This window comes from Chlorocebus sabaeus, chromosome 19, assembly GCF_047675955.1.
Source record: "Chlorocebus sabaeus isolate Y175 chromosome 19, mChlSab1.0.hap1, whole genome shotgun sequence".
Classification (NCBI taxonomy): domain Eukaryota; kingdom Metazoa; phylum Chordata; class Mammalia; order Primates; family Cercopithecidae; genus Chlorocebus; species Chlorocebus sabaeus.
In genome coordinates this window covers 12,593,034-12,612,094 of record NC_132922.1, presented here as the reverse complement: position 1 = coordinate 12,612,094, position 19,061 = coordinate 12,593,034, and the positions used below count along the sequence as shown (strand labels likewise).

At 53.5% G+C, this 19,061-nt stretch overlaps 1 protein-coding gene across 5 annotated transcripts in view; it reads right to left on the bottom strand.

Moving 5' to 3' along the window:
* TMEM184B (transmembrane protein 184B) overlaps nt 1–19,061 on the bottom strand; it is a 54,480-nt gene that overhangs the window by 6,122 nt on the left and 29,297 nt on the right. For all 5 annotated transcript variants that reach the window (XM_073006718.1, XM_007975751.3, XM_007975747.3 and 2 more), the window contains 3 exons: nt 4,872–4,962; nt 4,305–4,380; nt 989–1,080 (listed from right to left, as the gene is read on the bottom strand). In XM_073006718.1, coding sequence (XP_072862819.1) covers nt 989–1,080; nt 4,305–4,380; nt 4,872–4,962 — 259 coding nt within the window. The remainder of the gene's footprint in view (nt 1–988; nt 1,081–4,304; nt 4,381–4,871; nt 4,963–19,061) is intronic.

The following is a 19,061-nucleotide window of genomic DNA, read 5'->3' as shown; positions in this document are numbered from 1 at the left end:
CCAGACCAGCTCTGCTGCCTTTGCGTGACTCATGGACTTATCTACGCCCTGGTGCCCACACTCCTAACACTGGACACCAGTGGGGAAGCCAGGGCTGAGCTGGAGGCCATAGCCTGACAGGCAGATAACAGGTGTCAAAGTGGGTGTCGCTGCTTAGCTCTGCTGCCTTTTCACTCGGTCGGCTGCATCCCCCTGACCTCCCTCGCTCACCTGCCCTGGTAGGGCTGTTGTGCAGTTTACAGACAGTGTGTGCCAAGTGCTTCAAAGCACAGGGCTAGACACATGGTCACTTTTTTCTTTTTTGAGAGACGGAGTTTTGTTCTTGTCACCCAAGCTGGAGTGCAATGGCGTGATCTCGGCTCACCACAACCTCTGGCTCCTGGGTTCTAGCGATTCTCTTGCCTCAGCCTCCCGAGTAGCTGGGATTACAGGCACCCCGTCACCATGCCCGGTTAATTTTTTGTATTTTTAGTAGAAATGGGGTCTCACCATGTTGGCCAGGCTGGTCTTGAACTCCTGACCTCAGGTGATCCACCAGCATTGGCCTCCCAAAGTGCTGGGATTACAGGCGTGAGGCACGATGCCCAGCCACATGGTCATTTTCACTAAGCCCAGAATGAAATGCGTGTGGTCAATTTACACGGCAGGGGCTTATGTACCTGTGGACTTGAGCCGACCTCTTGGGGCTCTGACCCTCTCGCTCCCTGCCTCAGCAGTGGTCACTGTCCCTTTGTGGCCCATCCCTTCACGGTACCACTCTGCAGCCTGGACGTGAATGTGACTGCTGCCAATGGTTCACTCCTGGGCCGGCAGCGGGGCCAACTGCAAGGGTGTCCACTGCTGGGCTCGGACTTCAGGAGGGCGTGAACACCAGGCACCCAGGAAGGTCACGGCTGTGCGGTCACTCTGGCTGCCCCCTTCCCTGAGCCAAGGCACCAGCCTGTGCCAACACTCCTCCCACACACCCCGGGGAGCACCCGCTGCTTACTCAAAGTCCCCATCCCGGTACTTGCCGAAGGCCTGGAGGACCACAGTGCTGACCGCCATGAGTGGCTTCACCACACAGAACTGCAGGGTGGCCTGTCGGGGGGAAAAGGAGGTCGAGTGTGGAGGAGGAGCGCAGAAGGCATGAAGCAAGCTCTGCTTCTGGCAGCCAGAACTGTGCCGGATGGAGGGACAGAGAGGACGAAGGGGACGGAGAGAACGGAGGGGACGGAGGGGACGGAGGGATGGAGGGACGGAGGGGTTGGAGGGACGAAGGGATGGAGGGGATGGAAGGATGGAGGGGATGGAAGGATAGAGGGGATGGGGGGGATGGGGGGATGGCTCTGTGTCCTGCTCCCAGGTGACTGCTGTCTGCATGGGGCAGAGGGCAGAACATATAGGAGATGCAGCCACGCAATGCCGTGTGTGCGATGAGCATGTGGAGGAAGGAAGGAACAGGGTGGCAGGGTATGATGGAGGCAGGGGACAGGAGATGCACACAAGGAAGCTTCCCAAGCCAGGACCATCAGGAGGGTGCCGGAGACTAAAGGTTCGACAGGCAGAGGAGGCAGCTTGCACTAAGGCCCCGAGGTAGAGGGTGGACAAGTGCAAGGGGCTGCGCACTGGAGAGATGGCCGAGGAAATGGACAGGGCCAGGTCCTAGAGACCTTGGTGCCTGGAGCAAGGCTGGGGCCCCGCTCAAGGAACCAGCCACCGCGGAGCCGGCACAGGTGAGGGCCTCCTCCCATCCTCCAGGTCCACCCCCTGTCTGGTTCCTGGCCCCACTCTCTGGGTCTGGGTCCAGAGTTTCTGGTGAGCAGAGGTCACTCTGGGGATGGGGTGACTCAGGAAATGTAGCCCCAGAGCATGTGGACTCCACAGTCTCGAAATCTGAGTTTGAACTCTGGGGACAGCTTGGGCAGTCACTTGGCCTCTGAGCACAGACTCCCTGGTGAAAAGGACGTAGTCACTCCCCACACCACAGGGCCACTGCTGCGGGGTGGCACAGCCAGGAAGCGCAGTGTCTTCTCGGGAGTGTCCCGCCTCTGGGCATGCACTAACGGCGCCTGCTAGTTGGCTGAGCCACGGAAAGAATTCCTCAGCCAGGTTTTCCCGATCCCCTACAGGAGGACCCGTGGTGCCCATAACATCACTAGTATCACCATTATCTTGAAAGCAAATAAATCTAAGCCCTAAGGCCCCTCCTGAGGAGCTGGGGGGTGGTTAAATCCAATCCAAAAGGCTCAGCTAGTGTAGCTGCAAGAAGGACGAGGAGCCTGGAGTGCGAACAGTGATCTGTGGAACCTGCAGCTTCTGCCCCAACCGGGGATCTGAGCCAGGCTTGCAGGGGAGCCCCAGGCAGCCCACACCATGGGGCTGCCATACGGAGAGGCGTGTGTGATGGGGCAGACGTGTAGTCCCACTCTCAGAAAGCCCCAAAGAACGTCCCTGGCCCTGTCATCCCGCCTAGAAGAAGTGGGACTGGCACCTTCTGGGGAAAAGGGAAGAGTGGCAGTTTGCGTGAGTTCTAGTTATGAGCCTGGGAAAAGGGAAGAGCGGCAGTATGAGTGAATTCTAGTTATGAGCCTGGCAGCAGGCTGGTGCTTCCCTGGGTCAGTTCACCTAGTACTCATGACAGCCCCCTGATGTGGGTGCTATCATTATCCTCATGGTACAGATGAGGAAACTGAGGCACAGAGAAGCTGAAGCAGCAGAAGCAGAGCCCAGGCCAGTAGGCCCCAGAATCATCACCTCACCATACCCTGGACCAGTCAGCAGTTCCCAGGCTGGGCTGGACATCAGAACCCCCCGGGGAGTTTTAGACACGTGCCAGGTTCCAGGGCTCCATTCCAGAGCTTCTCCCGCGGGCTAGGGCAGTGAATGGTGATCGGGAATCTCTGCTTTAAATAGGGAATCTCTCCAGAAGATCTGGATATTGAGCGCTGGCCCTGAGGAGTCAAAGGCCTGTCTCTGTGCCCCAGGACAAAGCTGTGGGGTGTGCTCTCTCGCCTTGGTAAAGAAAGGAAGAGGCCTCTTTTGTTCTCCTACTTCTTGTATCTCTCCTTGCCACCGCCAGGAACAAAAGCAGAACATCTGAGCCCACAGGGCTGGGGAATCATTTCTAACAAGGCCACCCTAGCTAACAATCATGAAATCAAAACTTTGTAGACAATATAATCATCAAACAAGGCGGTGAGTCACAGCTGGCCGGAACCTGGGTGGCTGCACCAACTGGTAAACAATGGCTCTCAATGCCCCACCCTGAACCCAGGATAGTTTTAACTCTTTCCCTGCAGGGCCAGTGGTGAGATTCTGAATTTAGGAACATGCTAAGGAAGGAAGGTCTGGAAGCAGAACTGGAGACCTGGCATGGCCAGGCAGAGGCTTTGTGGGTGTGCCCGCCTTGTGGCCTGGGCCCTGCACAGAAGGGAGCAGCAGGCCCTGCCCTCCCTGCCCAAGCCACAGTGACTTGGCTGTGGGTTTCGTATCCTTTCGTGACTACTCTTGGTGAAGCTGGAGAGGCTGACATGACAGAGCCCCTACGGAGCCCCAGAGGAGACTAGGTCACGAAGACTGGGCGTGATCCCCTCCGACTCTGCCTCCCTGAACAGGAGGCCATGGACTCCGCCATGCCGGGCTGAAAGCTCTACATCCATGACCTCATCTGATCCTCACAACCATCTCTCGAGAGGAGTATCATTACACTCATTTTACAGTGGAGGAAACTAAAGCTCAGAGAGGGTAAGCCAATTATCCAAGGTCACACAGTCAGAAGAAAAGCTGGAAATCAGGCCCGGATGGTCAGACACCCAGGCCCACACACTGAGTGACCCCACCACGCTGCCTCCACCCAGGTTACTCTAGACCACACGGAGGTCAGCCCAGGAAGCCAGAGCGGCCGGACTGCCAACCAGGAAATGCAGGGAGAGATGGCACAGGCCTGTTCTAGCGTGTGTCTTTAATGCCAAAACCCTCCCGCCCCCTAGCTGCAGCTGATGAGAAGTTTTCAAATGGAAGTTCTAGAATCCCCATGCACTTCTGATTCTCACACACACCAAGACTTGGTCACATGAGCAAGAGTCTGGGCTCAGCTCTTGCCCACAGTGCAGCAGACACTCCCAGGATGCCGGTCGCTGCCCCTCCAAGCACACCCTGCTAATGTGGTGCCTGCCTAACAGCTTCGGGGGCTGGGTGCTGGGGGCCTGGGGGGCCTCATAGGAAAGGGAACCTCTTCAGGTGGGGCCCAGGGCAGCCCAGGGCAGCGTTTCCCAGTCCCCACCCTGCTCCTCCTGACCTAGGCAGCTGCTGGGGGCACACACCTGTTTGCAGAACCGCAGAAATCCGATGGAGTAAGTCTTTCCCCAGAGGCAGCAGGTGCCATACACACAGCTGGACCTGGAAGAGACAAGCATGGGATGCAGCAGCGGTGAGTGAAGAGCCAGGACTTAGGAACAGTGGGGTGGGGAAGGCCGCCCTCCCATCCATCCAGAGGAGCTGGGGCACACATCCCAGGCAGACTTTGAACCCGAGGCCAAGCACAGGGAGAGGTATGGCAGGGCATCTGCACGTGCCATAGGCGGAGGGACACAGGGCTGCACTGGCCCTGGGGTGACAAACCAACTTGGAAAGCTCTGAATGTAAAAACTGCAGGAGGCAGAAACAGACAGGAAAGCACTAAGACTGAGACGGGAAGAGAGAGAGAGAGAGAATGAGCTGCAGAGGCCCTCCTCAACGCCAAGAAGAATGGCTCAGGAAATGTGGCGAGGCACAGCAGGTCAAGGTCACGGGCAGAGATGGTCTGTGTCCAGCTGGTGCCAGGACAGCTCCAGGTACACAAGGCCCAGGAAACGGGGTGGTTTAGGGCTCCAGGAAGACTCCATACTCACTCAATGGGTTTTCCTCTGATCTCCGACATGATGGAACTTTCTCCTCCTAGGTACTCATAGCACAGGCTCAGGAAATTATAGATGACCAAGGCTGTGAAAACAGTGTCCAGGGGAAACCAGTCAAAACAGCAGAATGGGTCCACAGATGCTGGGATTCTAAACGGCAATGGAGGTGAAAGAGCCACAGCCGTGTGTGGCAACAGGGAGGAGCCTGGGAGACATAAGGTTGTGCAAAAGGAGCCTGTCAAGAACGCACACAGCTGACCTTCCGCTCCTAAGTTCAAATCCCGGCACACCTAAATTATCTTACCCAGGGATGCACCCCTACACTGGCGTAATACTACAAAGGGAAGCAAGGAAGGGACTGCTGTGAGTTCAGGGTTATGTGGGGAGGCCGGAGAAGGCTGAGATAAGGGTGGGCACTCAGGAGGTTTGGGAGGGCTGGCAGTGTTGACCCTGGGGGGAAGCGGTATTGGCCTTATTAGTTTTTCCAGGCGCAGTGGCATGTGCCTGTGGTCCCAGCTACTGCTGAGGCAGGAGGACAGCTTGAGTCTGGGCGTTCTGGGCTGTAGTGTGCTATGTCGATCTGGTGTCTGCACCGAGACTGGTAGTAGTATGGTGATCTCCTGGGAGTGGGGGATCACCAAGTTGCCTAAGGAGGGGTGAACCAGCCCAGGCTGGAAACAGACCAAGTGCAACTCCAGAGTGGGATCGCACCTCTGAATGGCCACTGCACTCCAGCCTGGGCAACACAGCGAGACCTCATCTCTAATGTATTTATAAGTAAATATTTGTCTTACATACTTGTGTGCTACAGATCACAATTTTATAAGATAACAACAAAACAGTCTCTATGAAAATCTTGGGAGAAATTGCAAGCAGGAATGAGAGCGCAGAACCTTCATCCAGTCAACAACCGGTAGCGGTATCCGGAATACGCACAGCACTGTGAGCTACAACAAAGCACACAAGCAGCACAGAGCACAGTGCAGAAACCTCGGGAAGCTCAGGCTGCTCATTCTCAATTGGGACCCGGCTCAACATCTCCACAAAGACCCAAAATTTGCCACAGGGAGTGATGGCACAGCACGTCTGCTGTAAATGTGGATGCTATAAATACAGCAACACGCTGTAACGGGTCTCCTGGTCAGCGGGTTTCTGCTGGGTCAGCAAAATGAAGACTGCTGCCTGCAGGGTGCTAGAGGCAAATGGATAGACCAGGATGGAGGAGAGCATGGAGAAGAGGAAGAGGGGTGCAGCAGAGGGTACCCAAAAGGAACGAACGCAAGAGGAAGAGCCAGAGCGAGGACATGGGAATGAGGATGGGCATCCAGCAAAGGCACAAAGCCAAGGGGAGGGGCAGAACAGGGTCAGGGGAACAGGTCGAGGGAGCCACAGTGGCCCTGCAGCCAGAGGGCTCCTTCTCATCCCATCCCGCCAGCCCCTGCAGCATAAAGTCCTTTAAGGCTCCCTGGTGCTGCCCAGCTTGGCACTTGGTCTTTCAATGGGTGACCTAGTCCCTGCCCATGCTCCCGCCACTCCCGAGCAGCACTAACGCTGCGCTTCTCCCCAGAGCAGGTTCTCTACCCTTTGGTGCTTCTGCACTCCCAGATCCCAGAGGCTCCAGAGCCCTTCCCACTGTGCTCTCAGGATCCATTAACCCCCGCTGGACAGCACCCAGTGTGACAAGTCCCCGGTGACCATCGTGGAATTGAGTGCCCTCCTACCCATGGAACCTGACTTACAGACACTTCCCAGCGCTTCCCACCCTGTGTCATAAAGACTGTCTCCTCCTCTTCTTCCTCAGGACACAGGCGCACTGGTGGCACACACAGGGCACACCACAACTGTTTCACTGACTGAAGTGGGGCATGGAAAGCCCTGGTGATGCTTTTTAGGCAAAGCTGGCCTTCAGCAATTTGGAAAGGAACATATTTGCGGCATTTTACGCGACTCACAGTTGCCCTAACCCATTAAGCGCTCCCATCTCCAGGTGACATCCACATATAATATCCATGAAGAAACGGATGGTTATTTTACACTAGTGTGTTTTAGTAGTAATTATTTGCACAGCCATGGTAAGTGGAATACAGATAAAACCATGACTGAAGCTCCTCCCTATATGTCCCCCAGCGCTGACTACGCCTTGTTGTGACTTTCCCTTTGCCCTTCACACACATACAGCAGAGGTATGCGATGTGTGTGAGCCTCTTTGGGTTCAGTTTCCTCATCTATCAAAGGGGATCACAGGAGCACCAACTTGGCAGGTGGCTGTGAAGCGTGAGCATCAAAGTGCTCAGAAACGTGTCCGGGGCGCGCTGCGCTAGGTGTTGGCTGTCACGACCATTACTGTCTATGTGCTGCCTGCAGGGCCAGGAGCCCCTAGACAGGGCTGAGGGCCGTGTGTACTGCCTGCCTGTGCTGGAGGCAGCTCAGGATGTCTCAGGACAGACGAGTCTCCACCAATCTCCAGATGACTCTTCACCAGCAAGAACTATGGAGCAAAGGGAAAGGGGTGGTGGGCATTAAGCCAAACGTGGTATCAGCCTGTCAGTAACCTCCGTTCAAAACCTCACAAGGCCAAGCACAATGACTGTCCATTCTAAGCCGGGTCCAGCTATATTGTGACAGTTGTATTTTCTTTTTTGTTTGTTTGGGTTTTGTTTTTTATTTTTTTGAGACAGAGTCTCACTCTGTTGCTCAGGCTGGAGTGCAGTGGCGCGACCTTGGCTTACTGCAACCTCCACCTCTAGGGTTCAAGTGATTCTCCTGCCTCAGCCTCCCAAGTAACTGGGATTACAGGCATGCGTCACCACATCCAGCTAATTTTGTATTTTTAGTAGAGACAGGGTTTCACCATGTTGGCCAGGGTGGTCTCAAACTCCCGACCTCAGGTGATCTGCCCACCTCGACCTCCCAAAGCGCTGGGATTACAGGCATGAGCCACCGTGCCCGGCCGATGGTTGCATTTTCTAAAGATTGCCACACCCCATGATGCTGACACCCCACCTCTGAGAGGTGGGGTCCTGTACCCTCCCTTTGCATTTGGTGGACCTGAGTGACTACAGCCAAAGTGATGTTTCATGACATCTGATGTAGGGGTTAGAAAAGGCCTCTTTCCTCTGGCTCTTCCTTGAGTGCCTGTCCTTGCACCCAACCACCATGCGGGGGGAAGCACGAGCTAGCCTTTGGAGACACTGCACAGAGAGGCTCATGTGAGGGAACCGAGGCCTTCAGCTGACAGCCAGCACCAACTGCCAGGCACACAAGGGAGCAAGCCTTCAGGTGGTCTGCCCCGGCCTTCACACTGTCCTGCCAAAGCCCAGAGGTCACGGAGCAGGGACGAACTACCTCCCCCACGCCCAGTCCAAATTCTTGACCTATAATATCCGTGAAGAAATTGGATGGTTGTTTTACACTTGTGTGTTTTGGCAGTAGGTATCTGCACAGCCATGGTAAGTGGAATACAGATAAAACCACAACGGAAGCTCCTGGGTCGTGCAGTGACCGCTCACGCCTGCATGCAACGGTACATTCTAGTCCCTCTGCTCACCCCAGAGGCAGACCCTGCTGAGATGCCGCCTGCTCTGTCCTGCAGCCCGCTGACTTCACTACCACCCCTCTCTGGGCTCTGCCTGATCCTTCTGGCACAAAAGCAGCATCAAGTAAGGTAAAGAGCCATGGGCCCTGGAGCCAGCCTGTCTTGGTGTGGACTGTGGTCCCACCCCTTAGGCGCTGTGTGGCCTCAGACAAGAGTCTTAAGCGCTCCATGCGTGAATTTCCTCATCTATAAGCGCGATAACTCCTTCCTTGGTGGGGTGAGGGGCTGTGAACGTGCAGAGCCTTAGATGAGCTGAGTGCACAGGCAAGAGTCCACGGTGTGTTGCCTACTGCTTTTTCCAGACCGTAAACTCCTTGCAGGTAGAATGCAGTCCTACCTCCAAAGACTACCGGAGGGCCTGGCAGCTACAAACGCAATCAACACTGAAGGAAGGAACGGACAGACGTACATGGGCCATCTCCCCAGGGGAGCCTGCCATGACAACAGGCTCAGGCAGGGCAGGAGGGGACACCCCACTCTTATTCCAACACTGGAGGAGCTCCTCTCAGAGGCTGGCTCCAAGATCATCAGCTTTCCAGTCTCCAATGACAAAACCCTCCAGGGAAGCCACAGGGGTCCCAGGCCCATGAGCCCTCTCTATCTGGAAGCTCCCTCCCGGGTGAGCCCATCCCTGCAGTCCTCTCTCAAGAAAGGCCTGGCACCTGGGCTCATGTCCTTTCCTGCCTCAAAACACACGTTAGCAGTCAGCACACTTTTGAATGACGTGGCCGGGGTCCATCCATAACCAGCTCTGCATACAACTGATCAGAATTGTCAAATGTCATCGTCTCTCTCAGTTCAAGATTCTTGACCTTTTGGAGGTGCTCTGGGGCCAGCCAGTCTATAAAATACCAATTTACTGACAGCTCCCTTTAAAGAATCATTAGTGAGTCGATAATTGACTCCCTAATTCTTGGAGAAGATGAGACAGAATCTCCTTAGACGTGACGCAACCGGCCCAAGCCCGGCCCCACTGACCAACTAGACACATCAGTTTCCCTCCTGGAAAGTACAGAGCCATGTGAAACACCACCTCCAACATCCCAGCAAAAGTGTTTAAATGGAAAACTCAACACATCCCCTGGAAACAAACACAAAGATGTGTGCCCTGGATGTAAGAAGAGCGCAGAAGCTGAGATGGGGCTGGAGGGAGGGTGCTTGGCCAGGAAGCTCACTGCCCACTGCCCTTCCCACCATGGCTCCAGTACCAGACCCCTGAAGAGGACTCGGAGACACACAATGACTCTACACCTCCCTAAATATCCACCACAGCTGGTGTGCCAGGCTCTGTGCTAAGCCCTGGGGACTCATAAATGATCAAGGAGCCCTCAGGCCAAGTCCAGAGGGCAGCAACCAGCGTGAGGGAACGGACAGCCTCTCTCCTGGCCTGGACAATCAGGCTGTGGCTTCTCTGGAGGGTTTTGTCTTTGGAGACTGAAGAGTTGATGGCCTTGGGGCCAGCATCTGGGAGGAACTCCTCCAGCATTGGAAAGAGAGTAGGCTGTCCATCCCCCACCCCCAAGCCCCCCCTGGAACTTTCTGCCCCACTCTAGACACCAAATCTTAAACTACAGACAAATGCACACTATCAGGAGAGAAGGACCAGGATGAACACAAAACAAGGACTGTGCTGGGGATGAGAAGACATCAGGGGTCACTCTCTTAATAGACGTGACAAGCACCTTGTTCCCAGGGTCAGATGGGACTCCCAGGGGCAGATCCCAGGACTGCAGCTCAATATACTCAATATAAAAAACCATTTCCTTTTTTTTTTTTTTTTCTTTGATGCAGGGTCTCAGTCTTTTGCCCAGGCTGGAGTGCACAGACGCGATCATGGCTCGCTGTAGCCTTGACCTCCCAAGCTCAATCGATCCTCCCACCTCAGCCTCCTGAGTAGCTGGGACTACAGGTATGTGCCACCATGCCTGGCTAATTTTTGCTTTTTGTTTTTTTTGTAGAGACAGGGTTTCACCATGTTGTCCAGGCTGGTCTTGAACCCCTGGGCTCAAGTGATCTGCTGGTCTCAGCCTCCCAAACTGCTGGGATTAAGGGCATGAGTCACTGCGCCTGGCCTATAAGAAACCATTTCTAACGGGCAGAGTCCAGAGATGGAAGTCGTGAGCTTGCTGCCAACAGAAGCAATCAGGCTGGGCAACCCCTCAGCAGACTTTCTAAAGGGGTCCCTTCCAAACCCGAGGCTCCAGGCTTCTCCCTCGTGACCTTCCTGTCCCTTGCGGATCCTGTTTATTCCTGTTTCTCGCCACCCCAAATGCTGCTTCTGACCTCTCCTCTACTGGCTGTTTTTGAATGGGCTTCTTTCCTATCGGCAGCTCCTTGAGTCTGGGTAGGAAGCTGTAGTCCAAGAGACTGCTCCTGACCCAGCCTCTCAGCTGGCCCATGACCTAGTAACTGCTACAGGATCCAGCAGTTGTAAGGCTTTACATGTTCACACACCCCTCCAACAACCGCCACCCCATTCCCCCACAAGGATGGAGTTATCCCCGCTTACAGATAAGGAAATTCAGGCACGGAGCACCTAAGACACTTGCCCCAAGAGCCCCTGGGCTTTGATAAAAGACTCAGTACTTGCCCTCCCACGTTTCTGTGTGCAGCTCCCAGGGTCAGGAGGCAGACACACTCATATAACTCACTATAACTTCAATGCACACTCGCTGTGCGCCTACTGTGTGCCACACACTGTGTGCAGAACCTCAATGGCCCTGGGCACACTGGGCCATTCTAAGCTCATCTCCTGTGCACACCTTCAGCGCCTAAAGCTGGCCTCATGGCCCAGCCCTCTGCTGCAGAGAAACGCTCTGATTGCTTGGAAAGACTGGGACATTCTGTACTTCAGATACCTGGAGATCGAGACCATCCTGGCTAACTCAGTGAAATCCCGTCTCTACTAAAAATACAAAAAATTAGCCGGGCATGGTGGCGGGCGCCTGTAGTCCCAGCTACTTGGGAGGCTGAGGCAGGGGAATGGTGTGAACCCGGGAGGCGGAGCTTGCAGTGAGCTGAGACCACGCCACGGCACCCCAGGCTGGGCAACAGAGCAAGACTCTGTCTCAAAAAAGAAAATAGGGGCCTTAGAATGTTCTTCTGCCCCTTTTCAGTGATGGGTGATCATCCTGGACAAGAATGGGCACAGTGTGTTGCAACCAAGGGGGCAGGGGTCTGCGTGGTACAAGTGACCCCAGACTCCAAGTTGTGCCAAATGGCTCCTCTTCTCCCTATTGGTTTGTTTTGTTTTGTTTTGTTTTTTTGAGAGAGTTTTGCTCTTGTTACCCAGGCTGGAGTGTAATGGCACAATCTTAGCTCACCACAACCTCCACCTCCTGGGTTCAAGCAATTCTCCTACCTCAGCTTCCCAAGTAGCTGGGATTACAGGCATGTGCCACCACGCCGGGCTGATTTTGTATTTTTAGTAGAGACGGGGTTTCTCCATGTTGGCCAGGCTGGGCTCGAACTCCTGACCTCAGGTGATCCACCTGCCTTGGCCTCCCAAAGTGCTGGGATTACAGGTGTGAGCCACCGCGCCTGGCCCCCTGGTGGCTTTTTTGTCCTCTGCTGATCCTGCTTATTCCTGCTTCTCGCCACCCCGAATGCTGTTTCTGACTTCTCTTCTACCGGCTTCTTCTGAATGTCTTTCTGCACTCGGATCTATCAAATTCTTTTTTTTTTTTTTCTTTTCTTTGTTTTTTTGAGACAGTCTCTCACTGTCGCCAGGCTGGAGAGCAGTGGTGCGATCTCGGCTCACTGCAACCTCTGTCTTCTGGGTTCAAGTGATTCTCCTGCCTCAGCCTCCTGAGTAGCTGGGACTACAGGTGTGCACCACCACGCCCAGCTAATTTTTGTATTTTTAGTAGAGATGGGCTTTTACTATGTTGGCCAGGATGGTCTCAATCTCTTGACCTCATGATCCACCCGCCTCGGCCTCCCAAAGTGCTGGGATTACAGGCGTGAGTCACCATGCCCGGCCACTACTGGGGTCTCATAATCCTTGGCTCTATCTGTAAGAGCCCCGGCCAGCCAGTGCCACGGCCAGCCCGGGAGTCCTTCTGGCAGCAAACTGGCCTGTGGCCCTTGTGTGGCCCTTGGCTGTGCTCACCCCAGTTGGACAGTGAATGAAGCATCATTCTTTGTTGCTTTCATGCATTCAAATCTCTTTCCCTAACAGGAGTTCACACTTTTCCAGGGGAGAAACTTGTCCTGTCCTCTCCTTCACCACGCTGGCAAAGAGCCCCAGGATTCAGAGACCCAGGTGCGAGTCTGGCCTTTGGCCATTACGATCTGGGTCACTCTGGACAAGTTTCTGAGCCTATTCGAAATTTTTTCACATTTGTAAAATGGGGATGATAATATATATACTCTGCCAGGTACTTGGGAGGTGAGAATGAGCTAACAGTGATGAAAAACACGTGGGAAAACTGTGAAATGCCACGCAAACGTTCTTAACAAACAGCAACTGCATAAAGCGACATACGGACACTGTCTCCTGCCTCTGAACCCCAAGGCCCCGTGCCTCTGATCACAGAACTCCCCAGCGCTGCCTCAGAGTTGTCTTTATGGCCCACCCGCAACCCACAATCAAACACTAAACGCACACGGGGGGTGGTTCCCACCCTGCCCCCATCTGCCTGCCACTGTACAACCTCTGGTGACGCATGCCAGCGCTATGAATTCCAGCCCTCGCAGACGGTACGTGGCACCAAGCTCTCTTCCAAGACTCAGCCCTCTCTTTGGGAACAGGAAGCACCAGTCACAAGTTCACAGGCTAAACATACACTTATCTCCATTATCCCCTTCCTCGCCCTCCTAACGCCACTGAAATGAGAAGGAATGAAGGTGGGGTGGGGAGCAAACCTTCAAGGACAAGGGGAATGGCAACAGCCAAGTGACATCAACAAAGCTCTGAACGCCACATGCTCACCGCTACACGGTCACCGAGTGGCGGACGGTTAGCGGGGTGGGGGTGGGAGCCAGAGCCCTAGGAAACCTCAGCACCGCACATGCCAGGCAGCTCTGGAGGCTGCGGGTGAGGATACAGATGCAGAAGCTGGTTAAGTCTCCACGTGGAACCACTGGATTATAAGTTTCAACAAAGGCTGAGACAGCTCCATTCTCAGAACACGGTCCAGCTGAGGGCCGTAATGGGACGACTTGGAGAAAATCCAAAGACTAAGCCTGAATATGAAGGGCAAGAGGTCCTCTCAGGTCTCTGCCACTCTGCACCAGTCACTCAGCCTGTTCAGTGTTTTGAGGCAGGAGATGAGAAATTACTCTTTATAGAAAGAGGTCCCAGAATTTAAAAAGCCTTCATTTGGTACCTGCCCCCATGCTGCATACAAATACCCACAGAAACACCCCACACTCCATCACCCAATCAGGAGGCCCAGCAATTTTCTTTTTTTTCTGGAGCGGGGAGAGAAAGGTCTTGCTCTGTTGCCAGGCTTGAGTGCAGTGGCACGATCACGGCTCAGTGCAGCCTCAAACTCCTGGGCTCCAGCCATCCTCCTGCCTCGGCCTCCTGAGTTGCTGGTATTTTCAGCCCCGTTCTTAAATATAAAAAATAGCCAAGGACACTGATATTTGAGGAGCGCTTCTAACAAGAAGGTCAAAGACCAAAGTGAACAAATAGATGAAAGGAACTCAAGAGATAGAGACAATGTAGGGAACAGAAGAAAACTGCAATGAACATCTCCAGCGACCAAAGAACAATACTCTCTCCCGTATCAAGAACAAGGCATCATAAAGAACAAGAACGGAGAGAGCTACTGACATTTTAAAACATGATAAAGGAAATAAAACATTCAATAGAAAAGCTCAAAGGTAAGATTAAAAAAAAAAAAAGAAAACAGAAAACAAAACAAAATTCCTGGAAAACAGTACCAAAAAAGAGCCACAAAATTATAAAGAAAATTTGAGGCTCGGCCGGGCGTAGTGGCTCAAACCTGTAATCCCAGCACTTTGGGAGGCTGAGACGGGCGGATCACGAGGTCAGGAGATCGAGACCATCCTGGCTAACACGGTGAAACCCCGTCTCTACTAAAAAACACAAAAAACTAGCCGGGCGAGGTGGCAGGCGCCTGTAGTCCCAGCTACTCGGGAGGCTGGGGCAGGAGAATGGCGTAAACCCGGGAGGCGGAGATTGCAGTGAGCTGAGATCCGGCCACTGCACTCCAGCCCGGGCGACAGAGCAAGACTCTGTCTCAAAAAAAAAAAAAAAAAGAAAGAAAGAAAATTTGAGGCTCAATCCGGAAGCATGAGGTCCTACTAACAGGAATTCCAGAAAGGGAGATTGGAAGAAAGTAGAGGGGAAGAATTGATCAAAGAAACATACAGAAAGACTTCCCAAAACCTTAAGGCAGGAGCATCCACGCTGGAAGGGCCCGCCAGGTTGCTGAGCACAATGACTATCCCACCTCCTGTGAGATTTCAGGACTCTGGGGATTAAGACAAGATCCTAAATACAAAGAGGAGAGGGAAAAAAAAAGCAAAAAAAAAAAAAAGAGTGAAGCAGGTCACACACACACACACACAGGCACTAGGGGTCGAATACAGCAGACTTTCCAGAAATTACATCAGAATCTAAGACAGTGAAGACATGCCTTCGAAATTCAAAGGGAGAAGGATTTCCAACTTAGGATTGTATTTCCCTTGAATACCAGTCAAATAGAACAATATACTAAAGATATTTTCAGATTCCACAAAATAGACCTCCCATGCATTCTCTTTCTCAGGAAGCTGCTGGAAGACGTGCTCCAACCAGGCGGAGAGAGCAAACCATGAACAAGGAGGAAACAGCCTCCACGGAACAGGTGACTCAGCACAGGAGAAGCAGTTTCCAGGCTGATGGTGAATGAAAGAACCAGGGCAACAGCTGAGCAGCGGGAGCCTGGAAAGCAGGCATTCCTGACTGCACCACAGGGAGAAGGTTCCAGGAGAAATGCCACGGGGAAAATGGCAGAGCTCATGGATTCCTGGATTGGCCTGGCTTTACTGAGAGCAGGGCTGGTTTGGTTTTTGTTATGTTTTGTTTTTAAATTCAATTGAAGTATTTAGGAATAAACTAATGACAGGTATGTAGAAAACTGAGCAAACTAAAAGAAGGCAAGTAGTCACTGGAGCAAAAAACAAAAAGTTACACAGGAAAAGGAAATGGATAGGATGCGGTGGCTCATGCCTATAATCCCGGCACTCTGGGAGGCCAAGGCAGAAGGATCATTTGAGCGTAGGAGTTTGAGACCACCCTAGGCAACACAGTGAGACCTCATCTCTACAAAAAAAAAAAAAAATTACTGGAGCATGGTGGCAGCACACACCTGTGTATGTCAGAACAAGACCTGTCTCTCTAACAAAGCCCTTCCACAATAGGAAGTCACTATGTATATAAAACTGAAAAACAACAAAAACCAGCATAAGCATATTTTTAGGTCATTCTAGGAAGAAAACAGCTGAAAGAGTTGAAAGTACAGTGAACTTTGGAGTGAGGAGTTAGAGGAGTTTTGTGTTTCAACCATATGCCTATATTACTTTAATAAACATAAATTTTTTCAGTGTTTTTTAAAAGCAGAATTTTGTTAACAAAGAAAAAAAGTGGCCAGGCGCAGTGGCTCACGCCTGTAATCCCAGCACTTTGGGAGGCCGAGACGGGCAGATCACGAGGTCAGGAGATCGAGACCATCCTGGCAAACACGGTGAAACCCTGTCTCTATTTAAAAATACAAAAAATTAGCCAGGCGTAGTGACGGGCACCTGTAGTCCCAGCTACTCGGGAGGCTGTGGCAGGAGAATGGCGCGAACCCAGAAGGCGAAGCTTGCAGTGAGCCGAGATCGCGCCACTGCACTCTAGCCTGGGCGACAGAGTAAGACTCTGTCTCAAAAAAAAAAAAAAAAGAAAAGAAAAAAAGCAGGGCCGGGCTTGCTGGCTCACACCTGTAATCCCAGCAGTTTGGGAGGCCGAGGTGGTGGGCGGATTGCCTGAGCTCAGGAGTTTGAGACCAGCCTGGGCAACATGGTAAAACCCTGTCTCTACTAAAACACAAAAATAAAATTAGCCGGGTGTGGCGGCGTGCGCCTGTAGTCCCAGCTACTTGGGAGGCTGAGGCAGGAGAATAGCTTGAACCCGGGAGGTGGAGGTTGCAGTGAGCCAAGATCGCACCACTGCACTCCAGCCTGGGAGACAGAGCAAGACTCCATCTCAAAAAAAAAAAAAAAAAAAAAAAAAAAAAAAAAGCAAGCAAGCAAGCAAATGACTGCAGTGCCCAGCTCTGAGTGGGCCCTCAGAAGAGGCTGGCTGGACCTGCAGAGTTCTCCAGCCCAGGCGAATCCCGCTCCTCCCGGGTCCTCCTGGTCCCTCTTGGGCACTTAGAAGGAAGGGTGGGAGGGGGAAAACATGGGGGGACCTCTTTGAATTTTAAGGGACTGCCCCATCACTGACTCTACAGAGGCAGCTGCAAGAGAGGGGCTAGGACCCAGAGCAGTGGTGCAGGGACAAGGCGAGGAGCAGGCCCCACTGCCTCTGATGCTAAAAGCTGGTGAACTCGGCCAGGCATGGTGGCTCACATCTGTAATCCCCACGACTTTGGGAGGCCGAGGCGGGCAGATCACGAGGTCAAGAGAGTGACACTGTCCTGGCCAACATGGTGAAACGCCGTCTCTACTAAAAATACAAAAATTAGCTGTGTGTGGTAGTGCACGCCTGTAGTCCCAGCCACTTGGGAGGCTGAGGCAGGAGAATCACTTGAACCTGGGAGGTGGAGGTTGCAGTGAGCTGAGATCGTACCACTGCACTCCAGCCTGGCAACGGTCTCAAAAAAAAAAAACAAAAAACAAAAAACAAAAAAAGCTGGTGAACTCGGGGGCAGCCTGAACTTCACCGCAGCTGCTGTGCTGTTTGTAAACTCCCTGGGAGAGGCCAGGCCAAAGGGATAATCGCGTTGCTAGGAGATGTGCTTCACAGGGCAGCCGACTTCCTGGAGGACCTCTCCCTGGGCTGGGAGGCAGGTCAGGGCAGGCAGGGCCTGAACAAAGAGGCTTCTGGAGCGAGGGGTGCCCGCCAGCCATCTGCTGCCGCCTCTGGGGCACGGAGTGAGGGTGAAGCAGAGGCTCCCCTGGCTGTGTGCCCCGCCTTCTGCCATGCGCCCATCTTCGGGGTCCTGCCGAGAAGAGAGCCCACGCTTGTCCCCCGACCACACAGGAGAGGCCGCCTTGGCAGGGAACAGCTTTGTGCTTCTGAAGGAACAGGTGGACAGAGGCTGCCCCTGGGTACCCATGCGAGGCTGGCAGCTGAATGGAAGAGGATTCTCAGCCCCACCCTTCACCAATTCCAGCCTTTATGGTGCCCCAGGGACCCAGAGGTTTCCCTGGAGACTTGGCTGCTTCCAGGAACATCAGACACGAGAGCCCCAGTTAAGCCCTGAGCAGGTCCCCACCTGGCCTCAGTATTCTCACCTGGAAGGACAGGACGGAATGCCAGCCTGCGAGGAGGGAACATGGGAAGTTACTGAGTTGCTGGGAGTGAGTGGTGGGGAACAGACGGATGGAAAGGAGGGACCCCACGCAGAGCAGAAGAGCTTCGCAGGCCAGGGACATGGCACACATCAAGCCCTTGAGGCTGGGAAGCACCTGCCTGATGTGGCCACAGTTGGGGGTGGGCCGGCGGAAATATGACAGCCTGGGGTGCAATATCCTCCTGTTCGGCAACTTCACTTTCTTGCCAAACCTAAAGGCATCTCCTGTGCCCTATGAGTTCTCAGGGATACACAAGGTTCAACGTAGACAAGAAGAGAGACTCCAGCCGCTTGGGGGATGAGCATGCTTCACCCCAATATCCACAGAGTACAGGCCTGGGGCAGCACCTCCCAGGTCAGGGAAACAGACAACCAGGCATGGCCAGAGCTGCTCAGCCTGAGATGAGGAAAACCACATCCAGTCACTTTATCTAAAACCAGCAGCACAGGTGTGGGTAGGAGACGGGAAACCTCACACTCTGAGAATGGCAAGGGTATCAATGTTGGGGTCTTTTTTTTTTTTTTTGAGACGGAGTTTTGCTCTTGCTGCCCAGGCTGGAGTGAAATGGCACGATCTTGGCTCACCGCAACTTCAGACTCCTGGGTTCAAGCGATTCTCCTGCCTCAGCCTCCCGAGTAGCTAGAATTACAGGCATGCACCACCATGCCCGGATAATTTTGCATTTTTAGTAGAGACGGGGTTTCTCCATGTTGGTCAGGCTGGTCTCAAACTCCCAACCTCAGGTGATCTGCCCGCCTCGGCCTCCCAAAGTAATGGATTACAGGTGTGAGCCACTGCACCTGGCCCAGTGTAGGGGTCTTGAATTGAGGAACCCCTTCTCTCCATTCCTGCTGGCCTGTCCAGGGCAGACCTGGGCATCGCTGGCCTCTGATGGAGGAGGAATGCCTGGGACCTGCCCAAGACAGGTCAGAGGCCAGCTCCCGTGACAGCAGCATCCTGGTCTCCTTGTGGTGACTGTTTAGGGGCCACAGACTCCCTCAGGGCAGCAGGGGTGAGGCTGGCTTTTCCTCTTTCCAGCTCCTCGCCTGTGGTCAGAGCTCAGGACAGGAGCA